The sequence below is a fragment of the Tigriopus californicus genome, chromosome 1 (genome assembly GCF_007210705.1).
Source record: "Tigriopus californicus strain San Diego chromosome 1, Tcal_SD_v2.1, whole genome shotgun sequence".
In the NCBI taxonomy this organism is placed as follows: Eukaryota; Metazoa; Arthropoda; class Copepoda; order Harpacticoida; family Harpacticidae; genus Tigriopus; species Tigriopus californicus.
The window spans coordinates 5,785,157-5,807,599 of NC_081440.1; the positions used below are offsets into that span (position 1 = coordinate 5,785,157).

Here is a 22,443-nt window from a genome sequence, read left to right on the forward strand (position 1 = left end):
TGGTTTGTTGGGTAAACCTCTAAAGATAGCAAGATACCCTTTAAAAGATCCTTTCCAGAGAGGGAGCGTTGACTGAATGGTGAGGCTTTGGATGTTCTAGAGGGCACGGGGCTCGATAGAGTAGAGCAGAAATGGGTTAAGAAAGTGGGGTCTAGGGTTCCCTTCATAATGAAATGGTTTTTTTTCCCATATATATTTTCCTATCAGTGTGAATCACATTTGAGCTAGGCATAGCATCTGTTCACACGCAAGGTTGTATGCAATGTTGGCGGGAAATTTTAAACTCAATACTCTTCACAACTCTAGTGAACATTCTTACAATTTTTGACAGAAAGCAATTTATGGAACGCGCATAAGAGTAAATTTGGGTTCCCTGACATTGAGCCATCCCAAAAGAGGAAAGGAAGAAAGGCCCCCTCTTCACTTCCTCTATTTCCCTTTGTAACTTTCTTTTTGCCACTAGGTGTCACTGCCGATACGCAAGTTTGGGAATATATTTCGATAGCCGGCATTCTGCTCTCCGTTTTTAGTTGAGCAGCAACCTCCGAACGAGGCAGTGTTCCCAAAAGCCCGAAGACGACTGAAGTCTGAGGAAACAAAACATGGTGTATAGTTGATTTTGAGGGTATTCAAAACTCTGAATTCAAGGCGGTTTCTGTGATCAATTGAGTGAGACATTGCCACAAATATACTCCAAACGCTCATTTCCTGTTCCTAGCCTTGAATCACTCGAAATTGTTTGTGCATCTTTCTTTTTTTGGAGCACTTTGGACCGTACTGCTGGGACGGCCTATTCCACATTCAAGCTCCCACATGTAGGCGCGGAGGATACTGTCAATTAACTGAACCGGTTTGAGTGAAAAATCTCATCTCCTTCTGTGTTATTGTTATTCTCGGGCATTTTTGGGTGAGGTGTCAAGCGAACGACCGACTGGCTGACGAAAGAAGGGTTAATGTTTTAAAAAAAATCGTGTTGGAAAAATTAACCCAGTTCCTCGGGCGTGGTCCACATTGACTTGGTAACTTGGGTGTCGTTGGTCAAAAGTGCCTAACTTGCACTTGGCCTTGCCCCAAACCTTCATTCAAGGTGCTTTTGTCAGAACCAACTACCGTCAAGCTGTGGGGCCCAGCGAACACGACTTTTTACATGCCTCCTCAACAGGCAGGTGGTGGGCTGACTACCTTGCCACCACATCATGGGCCCACACCTCCAGGTACGGGAGGGCCTCATGTGGCGGGAATTGCCCAAAATGGGACAGTGTACTATCATCCACCGGTAAGATTACGATATTTTTTTTCCACGCCATTCCTTGTCTCGAGGAATTGAGCAACTTCCAGTTTTTGGATGGCAATTTTTCATGATTTCTGCGAAACTGTTGAAAAGAATTGGCCGCTAAAAAGGTCAGGGATTTCCCCCTATCCCGTTCTTTGCCCATGCCTAATTATCATTAGTCCGTGACAAGCAATCTGAATAGGGCTTGTAGTCGAAGATGATCATGAACAAAATCATTGTTCTCTTCATGTATAAATAGGCATCCACCCGTCACAACGTCTTATCGCTTTTTTGTCATCCGTCGCTGGTGTGTACTTTCTCCAGCTTTCATGCGATAGCTCTTGCCTTCAATGGATGAACATTTGATTATGTATTAAAACTGGCGGGCGTAGCTAGCTACCGAAAGTTTCTTGTCCTCGTCCACCTCTCAGATACGCCCCCACTCCACTTGACTTACAATCACCTGAAGTAGGAGAGGCTTTGTAGACCCGAGTCTGACAGCTACAATCTATCTACAACGTAGGCATTTGTTAAATTGAAAATATGCCAATTCTCTTCACGGGAACTATTTTGACTGCCTCAGTTGTTGCACCTCTCGCTCCGTTCTAGCACTTTCCCAAACTCAGTGGTGCTTGCTCGAATAATGAATTCTATTCAATTTGAACTTCGAACAGTCCCGAGGAAGAGACCCTACCAGAACATAGAGAAGTTCCTCGGTTCCTTATAGCGCTCCGTACCCATATGTCGAAAAGATTAGACTCTATAAATTTGGTTCAAGTGTCAGGATCAATAAATCTCCTTTGGAATTGGTAAAGCACCCTTTCATTCAAGTTTTTTTAACGATGTCCTTCAAATATCACCACCAAATGATAGGCTTGATGCCTTAAAAAAGGATGTTTCTCAATGTTGCAATATAACCGCCAACTCGGGGCTTGGGTTGCCTCTGTCTAAAGCTATTTGATCGCTAGCTTTTGTCTTTTCAATGAAAGATTTCCTAAATTCCTTGAATAATTGCTCTTTCGTTCGTCGGCCTGTTAAGCAAAAATTGAACGATTTGAAACATTTGAAATTACCAAAAAAAACAGAGTTAAGATTCCGTAAAGTTATGGACGGGTTAGAAAGAAAAACTTGTCCAATTCCAATATTCTTTCCAAAATCGACAACTTTCTATCCTTCTTAGCGAATGTCATCGCCCCGAAGATCTTGCAACCGACTAGGCAAAAGGCACCCTTTCCAGCTCAGGGTGGCTGCACTGAGGGAGTTTCGTTATCTACAATCCAGCCGCTCAATGTCCCCTTTTACATTCGCTAGCAAACTAGCCGAGTGCAAGACAACTTGATGATAAGTGGGCAAGACTGTCTATTCTGCCCAAAAGTTAAAAGTAATCTATTTCTTATCGCCTTTAACAAAAGCAACTTTTTCATTCTGAAGAAGCTTGACTCCTGCACAAGGCAATAGGGTCTGGATGATGTCAAAAAGGAAAGAAATCCCGCTGTAAGGGACTGAACTTTTCGGTTCGTTCGTCCTCTTTGGTTCATCATCCATGGTTTGATGTTGTTAGGCCCCGACGAGGGCAAAGTTATTTCTTTGGCTGTAATTTCTGTGGTTGTACGACTGACGACTAGCGGAAATTATATGTCATCTAACATCTGATAGCAAGTTGGTGGTGGGGAATTGAGTATATAGGATCTCTTTCTCTTTTTTGTCAAAACTTAGGCATAAAGCTGTCTTTCCCTTTTTTCGATGTCGTTTGCGGGGATAATTCGACTGAGGCGGCGATGACAGTTACAGCGGGTAGTTGGGTCCGGTCTAAAACGTACCTCTTGTTTGATGGGGAATAATCTTCGCAAATTTCCTAGAAGTGTTTCGAAGCCCTCAATTTGATGACTTGTTGAACATCTTTAGGGCTGAAGAACTTGAATAGGTGGAAATTTTGAGGTGTCTCCCAACGAAAGGCATAATTAGTTTTCTCATAATTATGATTTCCTGTTTCAAGTGCAATATGCTCACTTTTAATAAAAAATAATTATTTTTGATAGATTAACAGATTCACAAGAAAATGACTAAACTTTTTCATTAGTGTATGATTCTTTTTCCAAAAAAAGGCTTTTCAATGGGATGTTTTATTAATTCAATTTTAGATTGATAAAATCACTTCAGAAGCTTCAGAACTTAGATAGTCAAATGACTTGATCCAAGTCCCAATTCCAGCGAGGCACTGAGATTACAGTACATTTGACTAAAATGTTTGGTCACATCGTTTAGCACTTGTTAGATGTAGTCGACTTGTTATTTTGTTTGGCGAGATTTTACAACCAAGAGCCATTTTGCCGCATGGGGAATTGATAATCGAAACTCTTGTAAGCCTTATGTCATGTCGAGCTGTATGTGTTTCTATTCTTCTTTTGGATAACTTTGTTGTTGAGACCGTCTTCATGTTATCTCAAATGGTTGTGTCAACTTCACTATTGCATGTCTCCTTCGAATAAAGCAACCATTTCTCGAACTGTGACCACGAGATTTTTTACGGATTTCCGTTGTTCTCCAGTCTAACAGAAGTGAAACCAAAAGATTGTTGTAGACAGTCCAACGAATTTCTACCTTCCCAGTTAGTAATGAGCGCAACACGGTCGCATTCCATCATTCACATCTAGAGCTAGTCGTCAAATTGCGTGCGGTGTGCAAAAAGCTGTCTGAATTTGTTTTAGCATGCAACCCTCAAGGCCCCCAATATCCAAGACCGGCTCCACATGCAAACAACTTCAAGTAATTGCTTAATCTGGGACTTCTTTCTGCCATGTGGAGTGTTGATTTTCTTCATACACGTGCATTAATTGTTCATTCAAAAATATTGTCCAATGATGAGAAGCACTTTAGCCTTTCCCAACTTTGAAGGTTCAGACTGCCAACATGGGTGATGAAGAGAAAGGGATGCAAGATGATGATGCACTTCCTAATCTTCTTGGATCAAAAAGCAAGAGAATAGAGGAGTCTCCCCACCTTTGGTTTAAGAGCTTTTATGATATTAGGGTATGAATTTTGAGTGAACGTAAAATTATGTAGCAGATCTTTGCCCCCCTGTCACTTGCTATCTCGTCTCGAGCTTGTTCAATCTACTATGGTACCGAGCGATGATGATCATGATGATTATCTCTCCCCTTGAGCGCCATGCCAGGGTCCCAAGAGATATCCGTGGAAGAGAGGTTTGACAGTGTTCAGTTCATACCATCAGTGACACTTAAATGTGACGCCCCCCTCATTTTTTCTTCATGCGGTATTGTGGCTCACAGCAGTTCAAATTTATTTGTTTTATTCCAGGTAAGATATTTGTCACCTTACAAAGGCTATACCTAACACGTAGAGAGCGTAGAGAGGCTCAACAGCTCGATCAGTACCACCGCTTCATTTGTGGAATCAAATTCGGGAATACCAAAGCACCCTCATTGGTTTAAGAAATGTGTGAAAGGAAGTGTAAAAGACCTCTATTCCATTTCGGACGAGCCTTCGTTTATAGTTGCAGCTGTCGCTGGTAAGACTGACTCTCAGGCCTCTCGAGATAGCAAGTATGTCGGCTAGATCCACGAGGAGAAGGGATGAAAAATCAGGTTTTCCATGTCTGTCATAAATCTCCCATAACTTTCCTCGCCCCGAATCCGAATGATAAACGATCGGCACCAAAGCAACTGCATTGCCCTCGTTGAGGGTGGTGGTGCCGACCGGTGTTAGATACCCCTTAATACCCCTCAACCTTTGCCGTCTCCCTTGTTACCCTGCTCAGAAAAATCTTTTACTTGTCAGGTGTAAATTTCAAGAAAATCATGCCATCCATATTTTCGCTCAAGTCGATTTCTGAATGAAAATTTCTTACCTAGCTCAAATTCAGAAGCATTCAATGTAGCTCATTATCCAGTCCTTATCCACTTTGAGACATTAGTGAGCTTTTCTTGCCGTTCGTTTGCTTGCTAGATTTGCCATTCCGAAGGATCAACCCTAAATGGTAAACAATCATTTTGAGAAGGAGCTTCTTTTTTTAAACGAAAATTATCTCGGGATCGCTGGGACCGCAGGGACGAACGAAGTAAAGATTGCAATGTGCAGAGGTGTAGATGGCATGGGTTGTAACTGACTATCAGGTGGCTCTTAAGGGTAAAAATGTGAATCAACTTCTGCGAATAACTAGCCAACAACCAACCAAATTTAGGTTGTACAGGGTGCGTAATAATTAATCCAACACTCAGTTATTGATGATTAATGCCAAGCTCTTAGTCTCTATTGCTCTTTTGGCTCTTCACATGCGCTAGCTTTACCATTACAACAGATGTGTGCTTTGAAATTTTTCAAATCGAATGAAGGATAGTGGCTTTGCAATTGCGAAAACGAATTAAGGTGTCCGGCCTTCTTTGTGCGGGTCACACTCCCACCGAATTGCAAAGATGACCAATGTGAACAGGAGCACGGTTTACAAGGTCAAGAAGAGGCTGGAGGCGGCAGGGGCCTTGAGAGGAAGCTCGGTCAGGGTCCCAAGCGCAAGATTGCACCAGATGCCATCAAGAACGCAATCAAGGCCGAGTCGCTCAAGTCCATGCGTGGCCACGCCAAGGACATTGGGGTCTCTGAAGGTATGGTGAGAAACGCTGTCAAGGTCATGGGTGGCAAGTCCTTAGTGAGGGTGGAGAAACCTCTTTTGACTCTAAAGATCAAGGAGACCCATCTCCAATGTTGCCAAGGACTTGCCAACAACCTGAAGTCGGCCCCCATTGGCCGCATCATCATCTTCTCAGATAAGAAGACGTGGACCGTCAATCAAGTGAGGAACCGTAAAAATGACAGGTATATCAGCTTTGTTGGAGACATGGATGAGGACGTGCGTACTCTGACGACAACAAAGCACCCAGCAAGTGTGATGTCCTTGGGCTTCGTGGCCTCCAATGGCGCAGTCATGCCTTTGATCTGGTTCCCAACTGGTTACCGCCTCGCGGCTGTGGACAACGTCAACATCCTGGAGTCCAAGTTCATGCCGTGGGTCAGAGCCACATTCCCTGGCAAGAATGTGGTTTTACATCAGGATGGCGCCCCAGTACACACCAGCAAGAGGCACCAGGCATTTCTATCGGCCAACATTCCCTTCTGGGACAAGACCATGTGGCCGCCCTACTCACCGGATGCAAATCCCCTTGATTATTATTTTTGGCCGCATAGTGAGTCCAAAGCCTGTTGCGTCCGGCACCCAAATATTGAAGCCCTCAAGGCCGTCGTTATTGAGAACTGGGACTCCATGGATCCGGACTTCATCAGGAAGACCTGCAAGGTCTTCAGGTTGCGGCTTGAGGCCATCATGGTTGCTGGCGGGGGTTACAACGAAAATTAGGGTAGGCCATACCTAACCAAATAAAATTTGTTATTGTCAAATGTATGCAATAAAGGGTTAGTAAATCATACGTTGCTAAACATGGAAAATGTGAGTGTTGGATTAATTGTTACGCACCCGGTAGAAAGTTCAAGCGCTCTCTCACTCCTTAAAGGTAAGAGCTGGTGGCAATTTATAACTAAACAATAGTGCATATTTCAGAACAGAGTTATGTTTCTTTAAGCACTTGGTGCAAATCAGTGATAAAAAGGCTTTCACTTTCCCAGCTGTAAATGTACTCTATGTACACCTTTTTATGAGCCTTTCTTTGATCTAGCCAAGGAGTACTACAGACATGGAGAAGGACAGTGCGTATCGGGCAGACAACAAAAGGGCAATGTGCTTGTTCACTTCAGCAGGTCAAAAATCGTGAGTTTTATTTCAATTTGTTATTGAGTTCAGTACATTTTAATCCACTAATGTTACTTGTATCCCGGTTTTGAATATTGTTATCTAAGAGGGTATATAATATATCGAATATCTATATTGCTTTAAAATGGTCAGTGTACTCAACCTCTCCAATGCTTGTTACTTCCGTTTTTTACCAACAAGTTACATATTGTGTTTATCAAAATCCGGATTTATTTGCTTTTGGCAGTTGCAAAAGCTCTCAGCTATTAAAACTAAAACCAAATGAGTGTCGAGATATGTGGAGAACTCTATAATGTACGTTCCTACAGTTTCAATAAATTAGAGATCTTGTCTTTTTGAACCAAGAGATAAGTGTCAGGTGTGAATTTCTTGTTGAACAGCTCTTGCACCTTATTATTTCTGAAGCGTGGCAAACCTGAAGAATTACCACAAACTACTGCTAGATCTTTCACCTAGACTTGACAGAGTATATTTGATATATCTTAAAAAGCAAAGTGCATTTCATAATCAAAAGGCCAAAAAAATCACACCCATCATTCATATGAATTCAATATGTATCAAGGCTGGAAAGATGGTTTGTAGGTTTTGCTCATTCCTTCTATTTCTTGAAGAGCATTATGTTGTGGTTATTGGCCGGATCACTACGCGTGCCAACAACTTTGCAGGCTTCAAGGGAAATCAATGATTGTCATTCTTTTACACAGATTCACATTCACTGACTGGCAGATAGACTCTCACTCACAAATACTTTGTGCCCAAAACCCCACATTAATTATATCAACTTCTTCATGGTGGTCCACCTCTTTCTTACTTTTGATTGAATCCACATCAAGACGTTCCCTGGGTTGCTTGCATTCGCATTTCCTGATGATGGCTTCGATGATCTTGGATGGCCAAGTCGTGGGAAATTAGGATCTGCGGGCCCCTATACTTCAAGAAGTACGACCGGTTTGGCCTCCCTTTATCACCAATGATCATTCATGCCCTTCTCTTCAGTTTTGATTCATATCTATCTGGATCTTGTGAAACAAAGTTTTCAAATGTAGAAAAGACGGTCTTCTCTAGGTCCGTAATATTGCAGGTCTACCTACGGTCAGAGGATATTGTACTTGATTGATATTTTTAATGGCTATTAATCCTGTGTGAGGGACGGGTCAAGTTGGTTGGCCAACTTCTTGAAATGGTTCGACAAAATGGTGGAGAGCTCAACCCAAGGGCGGGCCATAAAGTAGTAGTCACACACAATGATTTGAAAACCGATTTCACTTAGATTTCGTAGGGTCGTAGCACCGTAACTTCAAATTTGGCCCTTTCAATGTCTCGCAGTTGTTGATTTTTAGGGTGACTAAGTGTCCATGGTAGAGCCGTCCTTGATCGAGCTTTGAGTGAAAACCTTATATAAATTAAAACTGGTCTTATTGAAGAACCTACAGCCAAAACAGTAGAACTTACGTGGCACCTTCTAATTCTTGAAGAGCTATTTGTTTGCTTAATTTTCTTCTCAAAGTACATCATTAAAATGTGGGCAAGATTCTGGTTGCGGAAAAGTATGTTGAATTCGTTCCTTTCAGCATGCTTGAATATTGAAGCATAAACCCCTAGTGCTGGAACAAGTCCTAAGATTAGTGCAATGAGGCTCTTGAATACACTTGCTCAAGACATGAGGGCCCATGAAGGCGCCGTCTCCTTTGACTTTTCCACTTCTATATCTCATTTTCTATGTTGGCTCATGTTCCAAGTGAACCTCCTTGGAACCCCAAATTGCCTCTCATCTCTCCTTCATAGGTTATTTGGAAGAAAATTTGAATACCCTAGTGTGGGTGTCCTATGATGTCGTTGTAATGTCACCCAAGCCCCATTCACTACTTTGGCCGAATGAATGCGCGGCGCAGCATAAAAACGGGGGAGAAGATGAAGAGAAAGAGAAGGTTGAACGAAATGTCTTGGCAATGGCCCCAATGACCCCGTATCTTGGAAGACATAGGGGCTCCAAGTGGAAGATTCGGTTCTTTCAACAATAAAAACAAGATTTTTGTCTAATGCCCCTCCAGATCTCAACGCTATTCGAATGAAGATTTGGCTTGATTACAGAAAAGTGTCGGAAACACGATTGTGGAGCCAGATATTGACATCGCAACATGCGCTTCTGGACCAATTGAAAGTTCTTATAGCGTAATTGCAGCAATAAAGTTGTAAAAAAATAGAGGAGCTCTAGTACATACTTAGGCGAACGTGAAATACCCATTGTTAAAAGAATACGTCAGCAGGCCTCGGGGTTACTGGACAAAGAGTGTTTAGGGTTTTCGTTGCTAATAGTTTCTCAAGTGGTATCGGAATAAGCTTTTTTAAGATAATTTAGATTCACCACCAGCTATTTTCAGGTCCAAGTTTCTTTCCTTTTCCTATATGACCCCAAGTGATGCATTAATTAGCGGTGTTTGTTCCACTTTCCTACGAGCCTGCGAGCTAAAAGTGAGCCGACACAAAGAGAAAAGGGGAAAAGGAATTCACACGACCAAGGATCAAAGACACGTCCACTTGGCAAGGACAAACGAACTTGGTTCACCCGGTTGGTTGATCTTCGAGTAATGGGATGCCATTTGAGATGACACAAATTAAAATTTCCTCCGTCTTTGTTCCTGGATAATCTCTCAAAAGCAAACAACCACAAGCTGCCAGGAGCACTTTTACAAGAGACGGTTGAATATGGTGCTGGTATACCTACCGCCCTAGTACCAAGGCTGCCCCAAACTGAACTTGCTTGAAGAGAATAAGAAGGAAAAGTTTCTTTTTTTTCTGTTCCCTTGGAAAAACTTGAAAGTTTTGGGAGAAGGCATCCAATGGTTGAAAAGGTCTCAGGAGAATGATGATCCAACCCGAAGACAGGGGAACTTCAAAATCACCACCACAAACAATCTCCTGAGAGGACGCACTTCAAAAATGAGACCAAAAATCTCCCATCATCTCCAGATCACATGTCATCTTTCTTTGTTTCCTGATGCCGTAACAATGAGATTTAAGGAGATCATTCTTGAACTTCACCAATTGCAATCCTAATAAACTATTGGGGTGTCACTAAGTTAGAGAAGAGGTCGATCTGGATATCTTTCCCTCTGGTGCATGGATCCTTTGTTTCTTGATTTGCTTAAAGCTGCTCAATTTTGCTGATGTTACTGATCTTAAGTCCAATGGCAGAAAAGATAGATCGTTCAGAGCAATAGTACTTTCGTGCATCTGACCCGTCAAACTTCTGCAATTTCAGCTCGACGTGAAAGCAACATATTTTGTCGGAGTCTAGTGATGATAAGTTTCTAGTCAATTCCTTAATCAAAAGTGTCCGAGAGATACATCTGAGATACACCTACGAGTTTTCAACTCACTTATCTATTCGCCAATTCATGGCTAGATAATTTCATCCCAGAAAGTAAGAATTGCTGCAGTGTTTTCAATTGAAAAAGAAGTCAGGCTTATTTTTCCGTTGCAACTTACTCCCCTCTCTTAACGGGCGCTTTTTTTCTTAGGAGTCACTCACTCTCTTTAGCTCATCAGTTCGTCGCAACCTCACAAGTACCAATAGTATTCGCCTATTTTCTTTTCCTCTCTATCTTCGTCCCCTCCTTACTCCTCCTCGTTCGTCTCTCGTGTTCTTTCCGACGTCCTCTCATACTCATCAAGTCGGAAGACCATCTAGAACGAAGAAAGCCAGTTCTTGGACATCCTCTTTAGAGTGGCACTCGCTTGGGGACTTGGTCTGCCAAATGGAACTTTCGAGTAATTAAAGATTTGTCAAACTTTTTCTCAGGAGGAAAATAGAAGCTCGGAGCGCTTCTTTCCAGACCGTTCCCTGGTACTCGTTGTCTTTTCCTGCTTGCCAGTATTTTTCTCCCGACTAACTCGTATCTCTCAGCTCCATCCCTTGAGAAGAGATTGCTCGGGCCTCTGTTTGGAAAATAACAAAGAATCTTTTAGATTGATGGTTATGAGCCTGAGCAAGTAAAGTTTTCTCTTGATGTTTTTTACGATGTTGGGTGGGCTTTTTCATGTTTCTACTTCTTTGGGTTGACCAAGTCCTTAAAATTGAAATTTATGGCTGAGAAAACAAAAGGTCGAAGCAAAACTTCCCGAAGTCCTTTCTCCGATGCATTGTTATGGGTTATTACTTAAATGGATGACATTGGCATCGGAAGGGGGCGACCATTATTATTACCATTCATTTAAAAAAATAATAATGATGTTATAGCAGGATTCTCACGATTTTGTCTCCATTATTTGCTGTTGATGAATCCACATTCAATGGCATCTTTTAAAACGACCTTTCTTTCCTTTTAAATGACTATTGAATCCATAGTTATACCAATGGCTGTTTTGCCTTCAGTTTCAGTTAGTTGCAACAAACGTGTTGATTACTGCTTTCAACTTCAGAATATGATAATGGAAAAAGTGTGTAATTGCCATTGAGCGATTGTCGCTAATATTCTCCGCTCATCACCGGAAATTATGTCATGGGACAAAAACAAAGTAAAATGCACTCAGCAAATTGTATTCTCTGTTGTTCTAAACAAGGTCATCTTGGGCACCTTTTGTCTTGGAAAGGAGAATATCCTCGAACACCCAGAAATTGCACCCTTAATGACGAAGCGTATGTACCACATGTCAAAATTATCCGCAGAATGGCCTTGTGGTCAAGACTCTGAAATAACCAATTAGTTTGTTCATAACTTCTTGTTCCTATTGGTCCCGGATGGACTAATGTGAGTCATCGAACTCTCGGTTTCTACCCGCGTCTACAACTGCCACTTGAGTGTAGGGTCATTTTGAGGCAGTCACGTTGGGTATTGTATATTAGTGCGGTATTGTGATGTATTATTATTATTATTATTATTATTATTATTATTGCCCACTTCCAACAACATTCATTGAGAATGAGAAAAAACAAGAGGGGCTAGACACAATGAGCCAACAAGGGTTATTTATTCTCAAGGCACGTGAACCACTGTGAAAATGGGTAGAAACGTTCGAATGTGGCCTGTCAGGTATATTTCGCAAAAATGACTTGTATCAAGAGAATGCCCATATACCCGATATTCTAGAGATATTGTTAGTCTTGTTTTTTATCTTGTCTTTCTCAAGAACTGTACCTACAAGAAATGGTTGGTTGAACAACATTTATTTGATTGACTACTCCACTTGAGGAGGATGAAGACTAGGGCCTTAAAAATGTCATCTTCGCTACTGTCCTCTTCATCAGGCAGATCATCATCTTCCTGATTGTCCTTGGACCAATTTAGTGACTCGTGCTTAGAGGGTTAGATTGGTCTCTCAACTTACTGAGTAAGAGCTTTTTTGTGTTTTTGTTTCTTTTCCTTCTGTTTGTTTACGATCAACATTCCTTGGTAAAATATCATCCCATGACATCTAAAGCCACCTCTAACTTTTCATACACATTCACCATGTCATGGATGATGAGAATGATTCAGGCAAAGAAATGAGGTGGAACTGTCTCGAAGAGTAAGGAGAATCTACCATTACTCTCATGAAGTTTCAAATGGGCCATTTTTCAGGCGTAGAGGAGCTGCTCATCTTTTAAATATATACGCACTTTGTCTAACGATGACACCATCAGCAATGGTCAACCTCTAATCGTATTTCTCATAGTTTGGCAAATTACGTACAAAAATGTATCTATAAAACATCCGAGTAGTCTGAGCGGCAGTTGATCGAAGCAAGAGTCGTCACCTTAGATGGCACGGTTTCAAATCTCGTTATCGAAAGGATCCCTTGAATGAGAGGCCTTCGGTTAGATTCTTTCTCTGCACATTTTTCCAAGAAATCTAAATAATCTATCAACAACTACGTACAATGCCATTCTGATACCGGACTTGACATTCCTTAACGGAAGAAATGAACGAAGTGATGGCTGCCTTCGTTGCTCGGCTGAGGCACAACCATCAGACCCTGGCACCCACCAATCCAAAAAATTGAGCTTTCGTGTCGCTTAAGTGATGGAATTGCGCCTTAGCGTGAACATCTCCAGATATTTGAGAACAGGCCACAAATGACGAGGCAGTTATCAATTGTGGGAACCCTAGTAGATCCCTTTCCTCTCGAGAAGTTCTCCTCCTCCTAAGTAGAACCACTTTTCATGGCCTTTGTTGATTTTCCCTTGTATACGTATAACATTGGAGGGATAGTCGAAGAAAAGAGCGAAAAAAGGAGGGAAGATTCCCATCCCCAAATACAATGGTTGGAGTGCTTAAGGAGACCCTTTCCTTCGGTAGCTGCCGAACTTCGAAACTACGAGAGTGTCCCATGATTTTGTCCAGTCTCCGTTTTTATTACTACTGGCCGAAAGAGTGCCAGAGAAAATCTCCCTACCCACTAAATGCTCCATGGAAGATTTGGTTTGTTTTGGACAAAGGAGCGAAAGGGATTCTCTCTTAACTGAACTGATGTCTGGGTAGAACCTAGAATGAGAGAAATGGGTGCCGTTTGGAGTGGACATTTGGAGACCAGGAAAAATAGCCTACTGTCCGATACAGGAAGCCTTGGCTACAAATGGCTGCAATTAGCAAGATAAAGGCTAGTACTGTTATTTGGGTGTAATAATGGTATGTTATCTGTACAAGCTTCCAAGTCTCCCCTGTAATGAGGAGGCACTGATGTTGTTCACCTGGCAAATGCCCCATTAACCTGAAACCCTTGCAACTTTCATCGCAATTGAATCTTGTTTTCAACAACAAAAGCATGGGAAAATGTTGGCCTGTTCGTTCTAATGTTTTGTAAATGATCTCCACAAAGGTCAAAGGCGAGCAAAGTAAACTGACCACTGTGATGGCTCCATACGCTTGTGGACCGTATTTTATCAATGCCATACTGTATCAAATGTTCAGTATAACTCAGTATTTTTGCTTATTCATACTGTTATATTATTTAGTATATTCAGTATTTACTTTATGGAAGCCCTTATAGTGTGTGGCACATGTTGGGTACAAGTAAGGTTGAACATATGTTTTTTGTTCTAGCCTTCGTCCCCTGTCTGAGTTAAAAAGAAAGAAAGCTGCCCAAACTTTGGTGTGTTCCCTCTGCTTTAGAGAAACAATAGCTGCAGAGCAAGCAACAAGGTCTCTTTTCCTCGAAGCTCTTGTTTGATGGCTGTGTATGACAGTTAGCGAATAGAGTAACCAACAGGATAGGATAGTCATGGCTCAGAGATTGGCATTGTTCATTTCCCAAGTTCTTCTAAAATCAGAGATACGTAATTCTTCGTTCGAGGCCTAGGCGCTTATTTTCAATTACGCTTGGCAAAGCTCAGTCTCTCTATTTCATTTTTTGCGTTTGAAATAAATTTTAAATATTTTTTGAGAGCTTGTTTACTTTGTAACCAGCTAACGATAAAAGGTATTGATCTGATGGTGGTCAAGTAATACAAATTAATTACTAGTGCGATCAGGTGTATTGTTAGGCTTGTGCTAAGAGCCAATTCAATCACTAAAGACGATACAGAATTCCCAATAAGGATACTGGTAAAAAAAATCCCAGGTCAACCACCAAAAGAAGGTTTCATACCCGTCATTTCGATTTTATTTGACGCCCTTGGGTCGTGAAGCAATAGCAACTCTCTCTATTATAGGATAGGAGTGAAGGATTGCCGTAAATACAAGACTATTATGTTTATTCAAAGGATCATGGCAATATGCAATAATTTCAAATGCCATTAATCTCAGTACGACAAGTACAAAGAGTTTACCACCGAATTCTGAAGGAAGGTGTTGATGGCCAAAATTGGGGGATTGATTACTTTAACTCATGTCTTTTTTTCCCTCAATAAAGAAAGATATGTTGTTATATATATGACTAACTTCATCAGGTGGTAATTCTTACGGGCTCTCTGCTTTGTCCTGATTACTTTTGGTTTGATATCTAAAAATGCGTGGTATTTCATTTTTTCGCATAGTCTTCTCCCTATAGCATTTGACTGTCGTTTGAGAAGAGCTTAAAAAAACACTTTATGCACCAATACCAACTTGGAACTATAATTATGACCAATCTTTTTTCATCACGCTTGTCGATATTAGCCGTCTCTCATTGAGTGATTTACCTTTTCTCAAAAGGTCTTTTTTCGCCCATACATAGGCTTGCCCAAAAATAGTTTTTTCTCCTTGAGATCATCGTTTATCTTCCGTATACTCTTGGTGAGAATATGCAGCTTGTAGTGGTTTAATTCCGTTAGAGACGTTTATTTTCAAAAAGTCACTTAATGTGTGTCACTTCGCATTAGTAGATGCCACCAAATTACTACCACTGCCACCAACGATTTGCTCAGCTCGTCCTTCACATAGAAAATTGAGATCAATAGAGGTTTTGGATAATGTAGCGAATATGCTAATTACAAGAATGCGTTGGCGTTTGACTATATATTGCTTTGTGTTTGATTGGGAAATACACTCTACTTCAATAACCAGCGAGTATCACAACCCTCTTAACAACTACAATAAATAATTACTTTGGATAACAAAGCAAAAGAAGAATTATCATTAATTTTGTTTATTTTTCTTTGATTGGTGATGGATGTTACCACATTTTTGAATTCTCAAATGTCGTCTTCTTCACCAGAAGGGAGGGCATTCTTTGATGATTAATGATAGGGCTTAGCTTTGGGTTCTCAATTGGGACATTTTATACGCGTATGCCTGTGACAAAACTATCCAGATGCTGTGTTAAACCAAATTGTCATTTGTCATTTCCAAACCAAGCCTCACTTAAGTCTCTTTCTTGGTTCTGGTTTCTCTCTTATTCTTTGCGACTGTTCTTTGTATATGTGTTAGAGTGGCACAGATATTTGGTTGCTGTTCACATGTTATACTTAAACAACGATTTATGGCGAACCTGTAACATTGAGTGTGACGTGGAGTTTCTTTAGATGACTTGAGTAAAGTGCAAATTGACATGGCCTGTCGTCTTGAGGTTTTCTTTTTCCGTATCTGTGTTTGCTCAGCTTGGAACCAAAATCAAAAGTCGAATATAGGAGCCAAATCATCCACAAAACAGCATTTAGTTTTATTTCCGAAATAAGTTTCCAAGCGTAGGTCTGAGAATGGTGCGGCTTCGCTTCTCTCAATTTTGTCAAATTGTATCATGAAGACAGGAAACAAATTGCTTTACTATGTCATGGTTGAGACACAGTTGTCGTTATGGTTTGAAATATTTCACGTAATGAAAATCCAAGAACAGGCTTTTATACAAGAATTTTGGCAGTCTGTCCCATAAATCTTGTGACAGCTTTGTTGCACTTATCATCTGAGCGCTGAAATTTGAGTCTTTTTCAATTTGATTTTTTTCTTGAGGTCTACTACTCTCGACCCATAAACTCCCTGATGCAAAGTGCAAAGCTGAAAGCTGATCTCGAGGACAATATTACTCCTAACAAGATGATATTGCTTTCGTGAGATATTTTCTCGTGTTTTGCACTTTTGTAAAATTTGATTTTCTTGCCAATAATTTAAACGAAAAAGAAAACTTAACTTACCCGTAGATATAACTTTGACAAATAGAAAAAAAATCGTCTTTAGGTGTTCACTTATAGATATTTTCGAACCTTTCTGAAAACCAAATCCCCTGACTTTCAAATGCCAAATACGCTTGTAACTAGACCTGGTTGAAATTCTTAATCTATTTAGGTTGGTTTGAATGTCCTCAAGAGGTGCTTTATATCCAAAGTATTTGTTTAACAATGGGTCTGTTCCTAGTTTTGATTTAATACTTTTGTATTTCTGGTTAGGGACATCTGTAGCTAGTGGTGGACACGAGTGTCCAAAAATAATCTGCTCACCCTGACCTTGAAGGATTGGACCGATTAAATGAATTGAATCTCCCTCGTTTTGGGGCCGAGTTTGCGCTCCACTCATGCAGTCTTATGTCATACGAGTCCGACTCGGTCACTTTGAAGAGTAAATTGTTTGCGAGGGCATGTGAATTTCCTTCCCTTTCGTTGTGGCTGGGGGAGAGCGGAAAGAAAGGTGTTCCGAGAAGATCGTTTTTTCTGACCTGTCTGGTCGCTTCTAGTTCATGAAAATTGTCCGAATTTCATTGTTTTACATCCTTGACCCCCAAGAAGGAAAATCAGGCTTTTTCAGCCTCACCTAAAACAATTTCCTTTTCTCGTTGGGTTGCAACGCGTACCCAAAGTGAAGAATCTGAAAACACTTTCCTTTATGCTCTGTCATCTCTACTGTAAAGTTGTCTTGAATACTTGTTGGTTTGGAAAGACGAACTACCCGCTCAGTCTTGCACACTCAAAACATAGATTTACCATTAAATTAGAAAAAGTAACTATTGAATATAGCCTCACGTGGCAATGTCTTATTATTTTTGGACTTTCCACATTGGTATATTACGTCATATGCGTTTACGTTTTGTGAAAAACGAAAAATTGCCTTAGAAAGTAATGGCATGAGATGATCTAGCCGTACGTCAAGATCTGTGGGTGTTACTTTAGATGATGAATCGTGACAATTTTCGACGAAAAGCTTTCACCAAGAACAACAGCAATGGATGAAGAGCCGGGACCACAAACTCAACCCGCTCTCATTTTCGTCCATGGTTCGAGTACGTGCTCATAACCACATCTCACACATCTCTCTTTTTATTTCAACGTGTGCATAGCGAACGAGGCAGTGATCTCTGTAGCTTAGATAGGAATAATAATATCTACAAATTTGGGTTGGTTACGTTACACCTTTGAAGATGTTACAATCCATTCATTGCATAACCACAGCTGTAAAAGCCCTTTCCAGATTGGCCGTGGCTGATTGTGGCTAACAAAATAAGCGAGATCTTCCAAGGCCAAGCCAGGTGGTGGTTCCAGATCCGTCCGTTTCTTTCCCCTTCCCTCTCTACATAGTGAAGGAAATGCGAAGCGACTTTTGGGAAGATGGACCAATGGAGTCTCACTAGAATGTGTTCTAGATTGCGACAAGTTCGCAGCACCCAGTCTTTTCAGGAGGGCGCTGGCAATTTCAAGGGGATGCCAGGCATTCAGTGTGTATGTAAGAAGATGTCTGTGGGGCGAGCTGAAGATAAATTTCAGAGCAATAAAATGTAAAATATGATGTTCACGGAAGTCGTGAGCTCTCTTTTTTTGGAAACTGAGATCAGTGTACGTGTGAAATGGGATGGTGTGAATGGACTTGGGTGGCATTTATGCCATTATGGAATTTGTTCACCCAAAGCATGGTAATACCTTGGCTCGTGTATGCTCCAACATCCATGGATTCCTTCCAATTTCCCCAACAGATAACCATTGCATAGTTTTTATGTGTAAGAGAAGCTGGAATTGTGGCTCTTTTTGCAATGTAAGGCGCAGTCACGTTTTTCGCGTCTTTGGTCTGACACGAGCCAGCCCAGCTAGCTTAAACCGAAGATGGGGTTCGTGACCAGTTTGGCATCAAAGACGAATCAATCTCAATAAAATTGTTGTAAATTTGCGATCTTGGGTTTCTTAGCTTCACTAGAGAAAAATTAGAAAGATTCACGAGAGATTGGTTTGGCCAACATCTGAACCTGCATTTTCCCCTCGCTTCTCACAAAGACCTTACTTCAAATTGGAGATGAAAAGAACCCATGCCAAATAGTTTCGTCAAAGAGTTGTAGATGAGTTTTCCTCGAGGCCAGAGTGAGTGGTTCACTGGTTCAGTTTAACGTTCGAGTCTTGTGGTTGGCTGTCATTCTGTCGCATGGGACAAAAGATTTTAGGACGAGTTATAGAAATTACAATGCTTCTTTAAAAAAATAATTCTAAGAAAGTAGACCAAAAAGTAGGCTTCCTAGCATCCAAAACATGGACCTGGAACATTGGAACCTGACACTTCCTCTCACGTTAGGATCCCACTACAACCCACTATCCTCTTTTGGTGCTTATCTTATGCATATGGACAAATTGAGAACATATCACAGATCAATCAACATATTAGATCTGGTCTCGCTGGCACCAATTGAACCAGGAGAGGAATTAAGGATGAGGAACTTTTTCTGTTAAGCGACTAATCCTCACCATGATGTTCATGGTTGAGGGATCATCAGCGATTACTACCGAGTTGAAAAAAATATCATGCCGGAAAATTCTTAGCTCTGGTGTTCATGTCTGTGATATGGTCTCTAAAGAGAATAAGATAGGAAATAGCCTGCCAAAATGACTTATCCAACTTCATCAATATGTATGAGATTTTCTATTTTCTACAACTACACGGGACATTGTTTTTCATTTTCGGATTTGGACCATCTTGTACGACCGTTCTGTCCTCTCAGTGTGTTTTCAACATAGTTGATACGTTCCCCATTGTGCCTTAAAGCCAAATGCAATTCCAATTCTCCCCTAGAGAATGAGATTCGTCAATGTCTGCGTAAACCTTGCCAAAAATTGTTATTTTCTATTTCAGGTAAGCTTTGCTGTCTCTGTGCTCAGGGTTAAAGGGACCGAAGAGTTGGTTCCATATTTCACGATTTTGGGGGATTCCAAAGAGATTTATGTCTCTGCTAAAAACAGTGGTTGTAATTGCAAAGGTCGTAAATTAACACAACTTAAGTCTTAGAATTACTATGCACTCTTCTCTCACACGTTAAAAGTATCGCAAATAGCTTTTTCTTCTCGTCTCTATTAAGTGCATTTCTTTGGGCATACACAAATATCGGTAATTTCGAGTGATTTGGGCACTGTTTCAAGGAGAAACAGTATTTTCTCATGCGTCAATTATGATTTCGAAGCAATCGTTGAGAAATGATGTCCAATTGCAATTCTAAGAGCGTGGTAATATCACAATAATACAAATCCGTTAATTGACCAATTCAAAGAGATGACACACAATAATGATTATGCATTCATGACAGTTTGATTTTAAAGAGGTGGCTGCGTCAGATTTGGTTTGAATGCCAAAATAAACAAAACCAGGAATGAACACAATTTCACTTTTTATGAGCGTAAATTATGTGACGTGTTTTTTACAACGCCATTAATTCTTTATCAGGTTCTTTAGGAAGTAGTGGCCAAATTTTAACCTCTATCGAAAGCTTATAAACATGGAAAAAGAGATCGACACGTAACAAGGAAGCTGATTTTCGGCAAATTGTCTCTTAGTGAAGAATGAGATAAAAGAGATAGGAATGATCAGGCGATTTTAAATGATCTTTAAATGTATGCTTTTGGTGGCTGTTGTCGTCGTTGCTACAATTTCTGACCACGTTCCAATGACCATCCTTACGTTTAGTCGCGCGACTTCCTTTTTGGGTAATGATCAAGGTTTGTGGAGAAGGGGGATCGGATCCACTTTTCATGTTCCTACCTTTTAAGAAAAATGATGGCTAAAGCCTGATGGAATGATTTTGGAACACATTCAGCGGGATCAAGGGCCCTGTTCCACTAGAAGCTTTGGTCCAATGTTCCGAAGGGGATTGAGGAAAAGGCTGGGGTTTCATCATATCCTAGGATTTAAAGCCCTGGATCTTGGAGAGGGACTAGTTTTGTGCCTGATCGGATCTGTTGAAAGCGCGGACGGGTATTCTTTTCTAAACCAACACCAGGCTCACCAAGAATCCCGACCATCTCTCGTCCAATAATGGACAATAAAGGAGATGGGGGCCGACGAGCTCTCACACATCCTCATGCGAGCAGTTTTAAAGAAGGAGACCACTCACAGCGAGGGATCTTCGCAATACGATATGCCATCGTATGTAGAAATCTTATTGAGACTATTGGAACCGTCCCAAATCGTGGTGAAAGATCCATTGCAATCATTCTAAGGCCATCTTTGGTTCTGGGGGCTTTGTTTTAGGACTCTTTACGTAGTCCGGATCGACCCATTGTACACTTAAGGGAGGAGAAGGACCTGGAAAAAGACCTCATTGTCTTGTTGGTCACATTGCCAACAAATGGCCATTCATATAGAGTGAACCTAGAGTGTCCTTCCAACATGAAGATTTATTTGCCCTACTTTATGTCACATACGACAAAAAGGCTTGAATCTTCTTGGAATCTCCCTTCTTGCTCTTCTTGTCCCAGAGGTTGTATTTCCAGTCCAACGCAACAAACGTGGCCATTATTGTGGTACACAATGGATTACAAGAAAAAAAACACCGGAAAAAAATATCTAAAAGCCTAACCACCTTTTACCACCTGAACCATTCCATCCTTAAGCATGGGAGAAAGCGTTCTTTTTGCCGGCTTGTCTAGGAATTCACGCTCCGAGAAAATGTTCCGTTTGTCTTAAAGATGCAACTTACAAGTTGTGCCATAAATCCTCAAGCTTTCACATAAATCATGGTCAAGATATTAATCCTTGTTGTAACATCATGATCCATCTACGAAAGTTTCCAAAACGAGTGAAAAGTGTGCCCATTTGTATAGCAACACAATTTATTATTGTGGGACATTTCGACGTTTAGTTCCTACAGTACGTTCGACCGCACTTGGACTTAAAGGAGTAGAACCCTCATTTCTGTCGCGCCTAATTGCTGAACGCTCTGACAAAATAACTGATTTCTCCTTCTCGTGCGCATTGAATGGTCAAACAATAAGTGGATCATAGAACTCGGCAGGAATGTTGACTTTGCGTTATCAATTTTTGCTCTCCATGTCAAGAAAAGAACTTGAATGGGGTATAGGATATATGAAATAAAACGCGTGTAAGATAAAATGATTTTTCGCATGGGACAAAAAATATTCATGCATGGCAGGTGTCAGCTCGTAAAAAAACTTTTGAAACCTTTCATATTCTTTTGGAGGGTTTATTGCCTTCCACTACTTTTTACTACCAAGACTCGCCGTTGAGTTGTGTAGTCGTGTATTATTATTCCCTTTACACTGTCAATCCTACGGAGTGGAAATGGGCAAGTTACGATCTCTTTTCCCGATTCTGATGCGTTCTTTTTGGGATGGAAAGGCCCCTCCTATTCCCTTCTCTCTGCATTGGTGTCCCTTTAACCTTTCACCGGCTCTCAAGCAAAGGAAAGACCTATTTTAATCTTATGAAGCCATAAACGTCGAGCCGAAGGTTCGGGGGAATGAAAGTTATTTGCTTGTTGGTCGCTCTCGTCCTAGGCAATGGTAGCCTACCAACGCACACTAAAAGGCCTGGCTGCTGGTTGGACAGGTTCCAGAGAAAATGAACTGACTCACATGCCCTCATGATCCCTTGGGCCATATGATTTTCACCGTGACTGCTTGCCACTCTTATGAAGAAGAAAGAGGAGCTCGAGAACTCTGCCTTTCAAGGAATTTATACTATAGAACATCATGATTGTGAGTCGGGATAAGCACGGCTTCTGCGAATGCCAGACTAGACTTGACGAAAAATGCACGTTCGTTCCTTACCCTCATCCCATAAACGGAATCCGTGCGAAT

The 22,443-nt window shown here is 41.1% G+C and overlaps 1 protein-coding gene across 10 annotated transcripts in view; it reads left to right on the forward strand.

Moving 5' to 3' along the window:
* Positions 1–22,443, forward strand: part of LOC131885561 (RNA binding protein fox-1 homolog 2-like) — a 98,587-nt gene that overhangs the window by 51,793 nt on the left and 24,351 nt on the right. Inside the window, exon 1 of one of the 10 annotated variants that reach the window (XM_059233661.1) lies at positions 529–1,276. The exons of the other annotated variants lie outside the window; for them this stretch is intronic. Within the exon in view, the coding sequence (XP_059089644.1) occupies positions 1,148–1,276 (129 nt within the window). The 5' untranslated portion in view covers positions 529–1,147. Of the gene's footprint in view, positions 1–528; positions 1,277–22,443 lie in introns of those variants that run through there. 10 annotated transcript variants of the gene reach the window in all.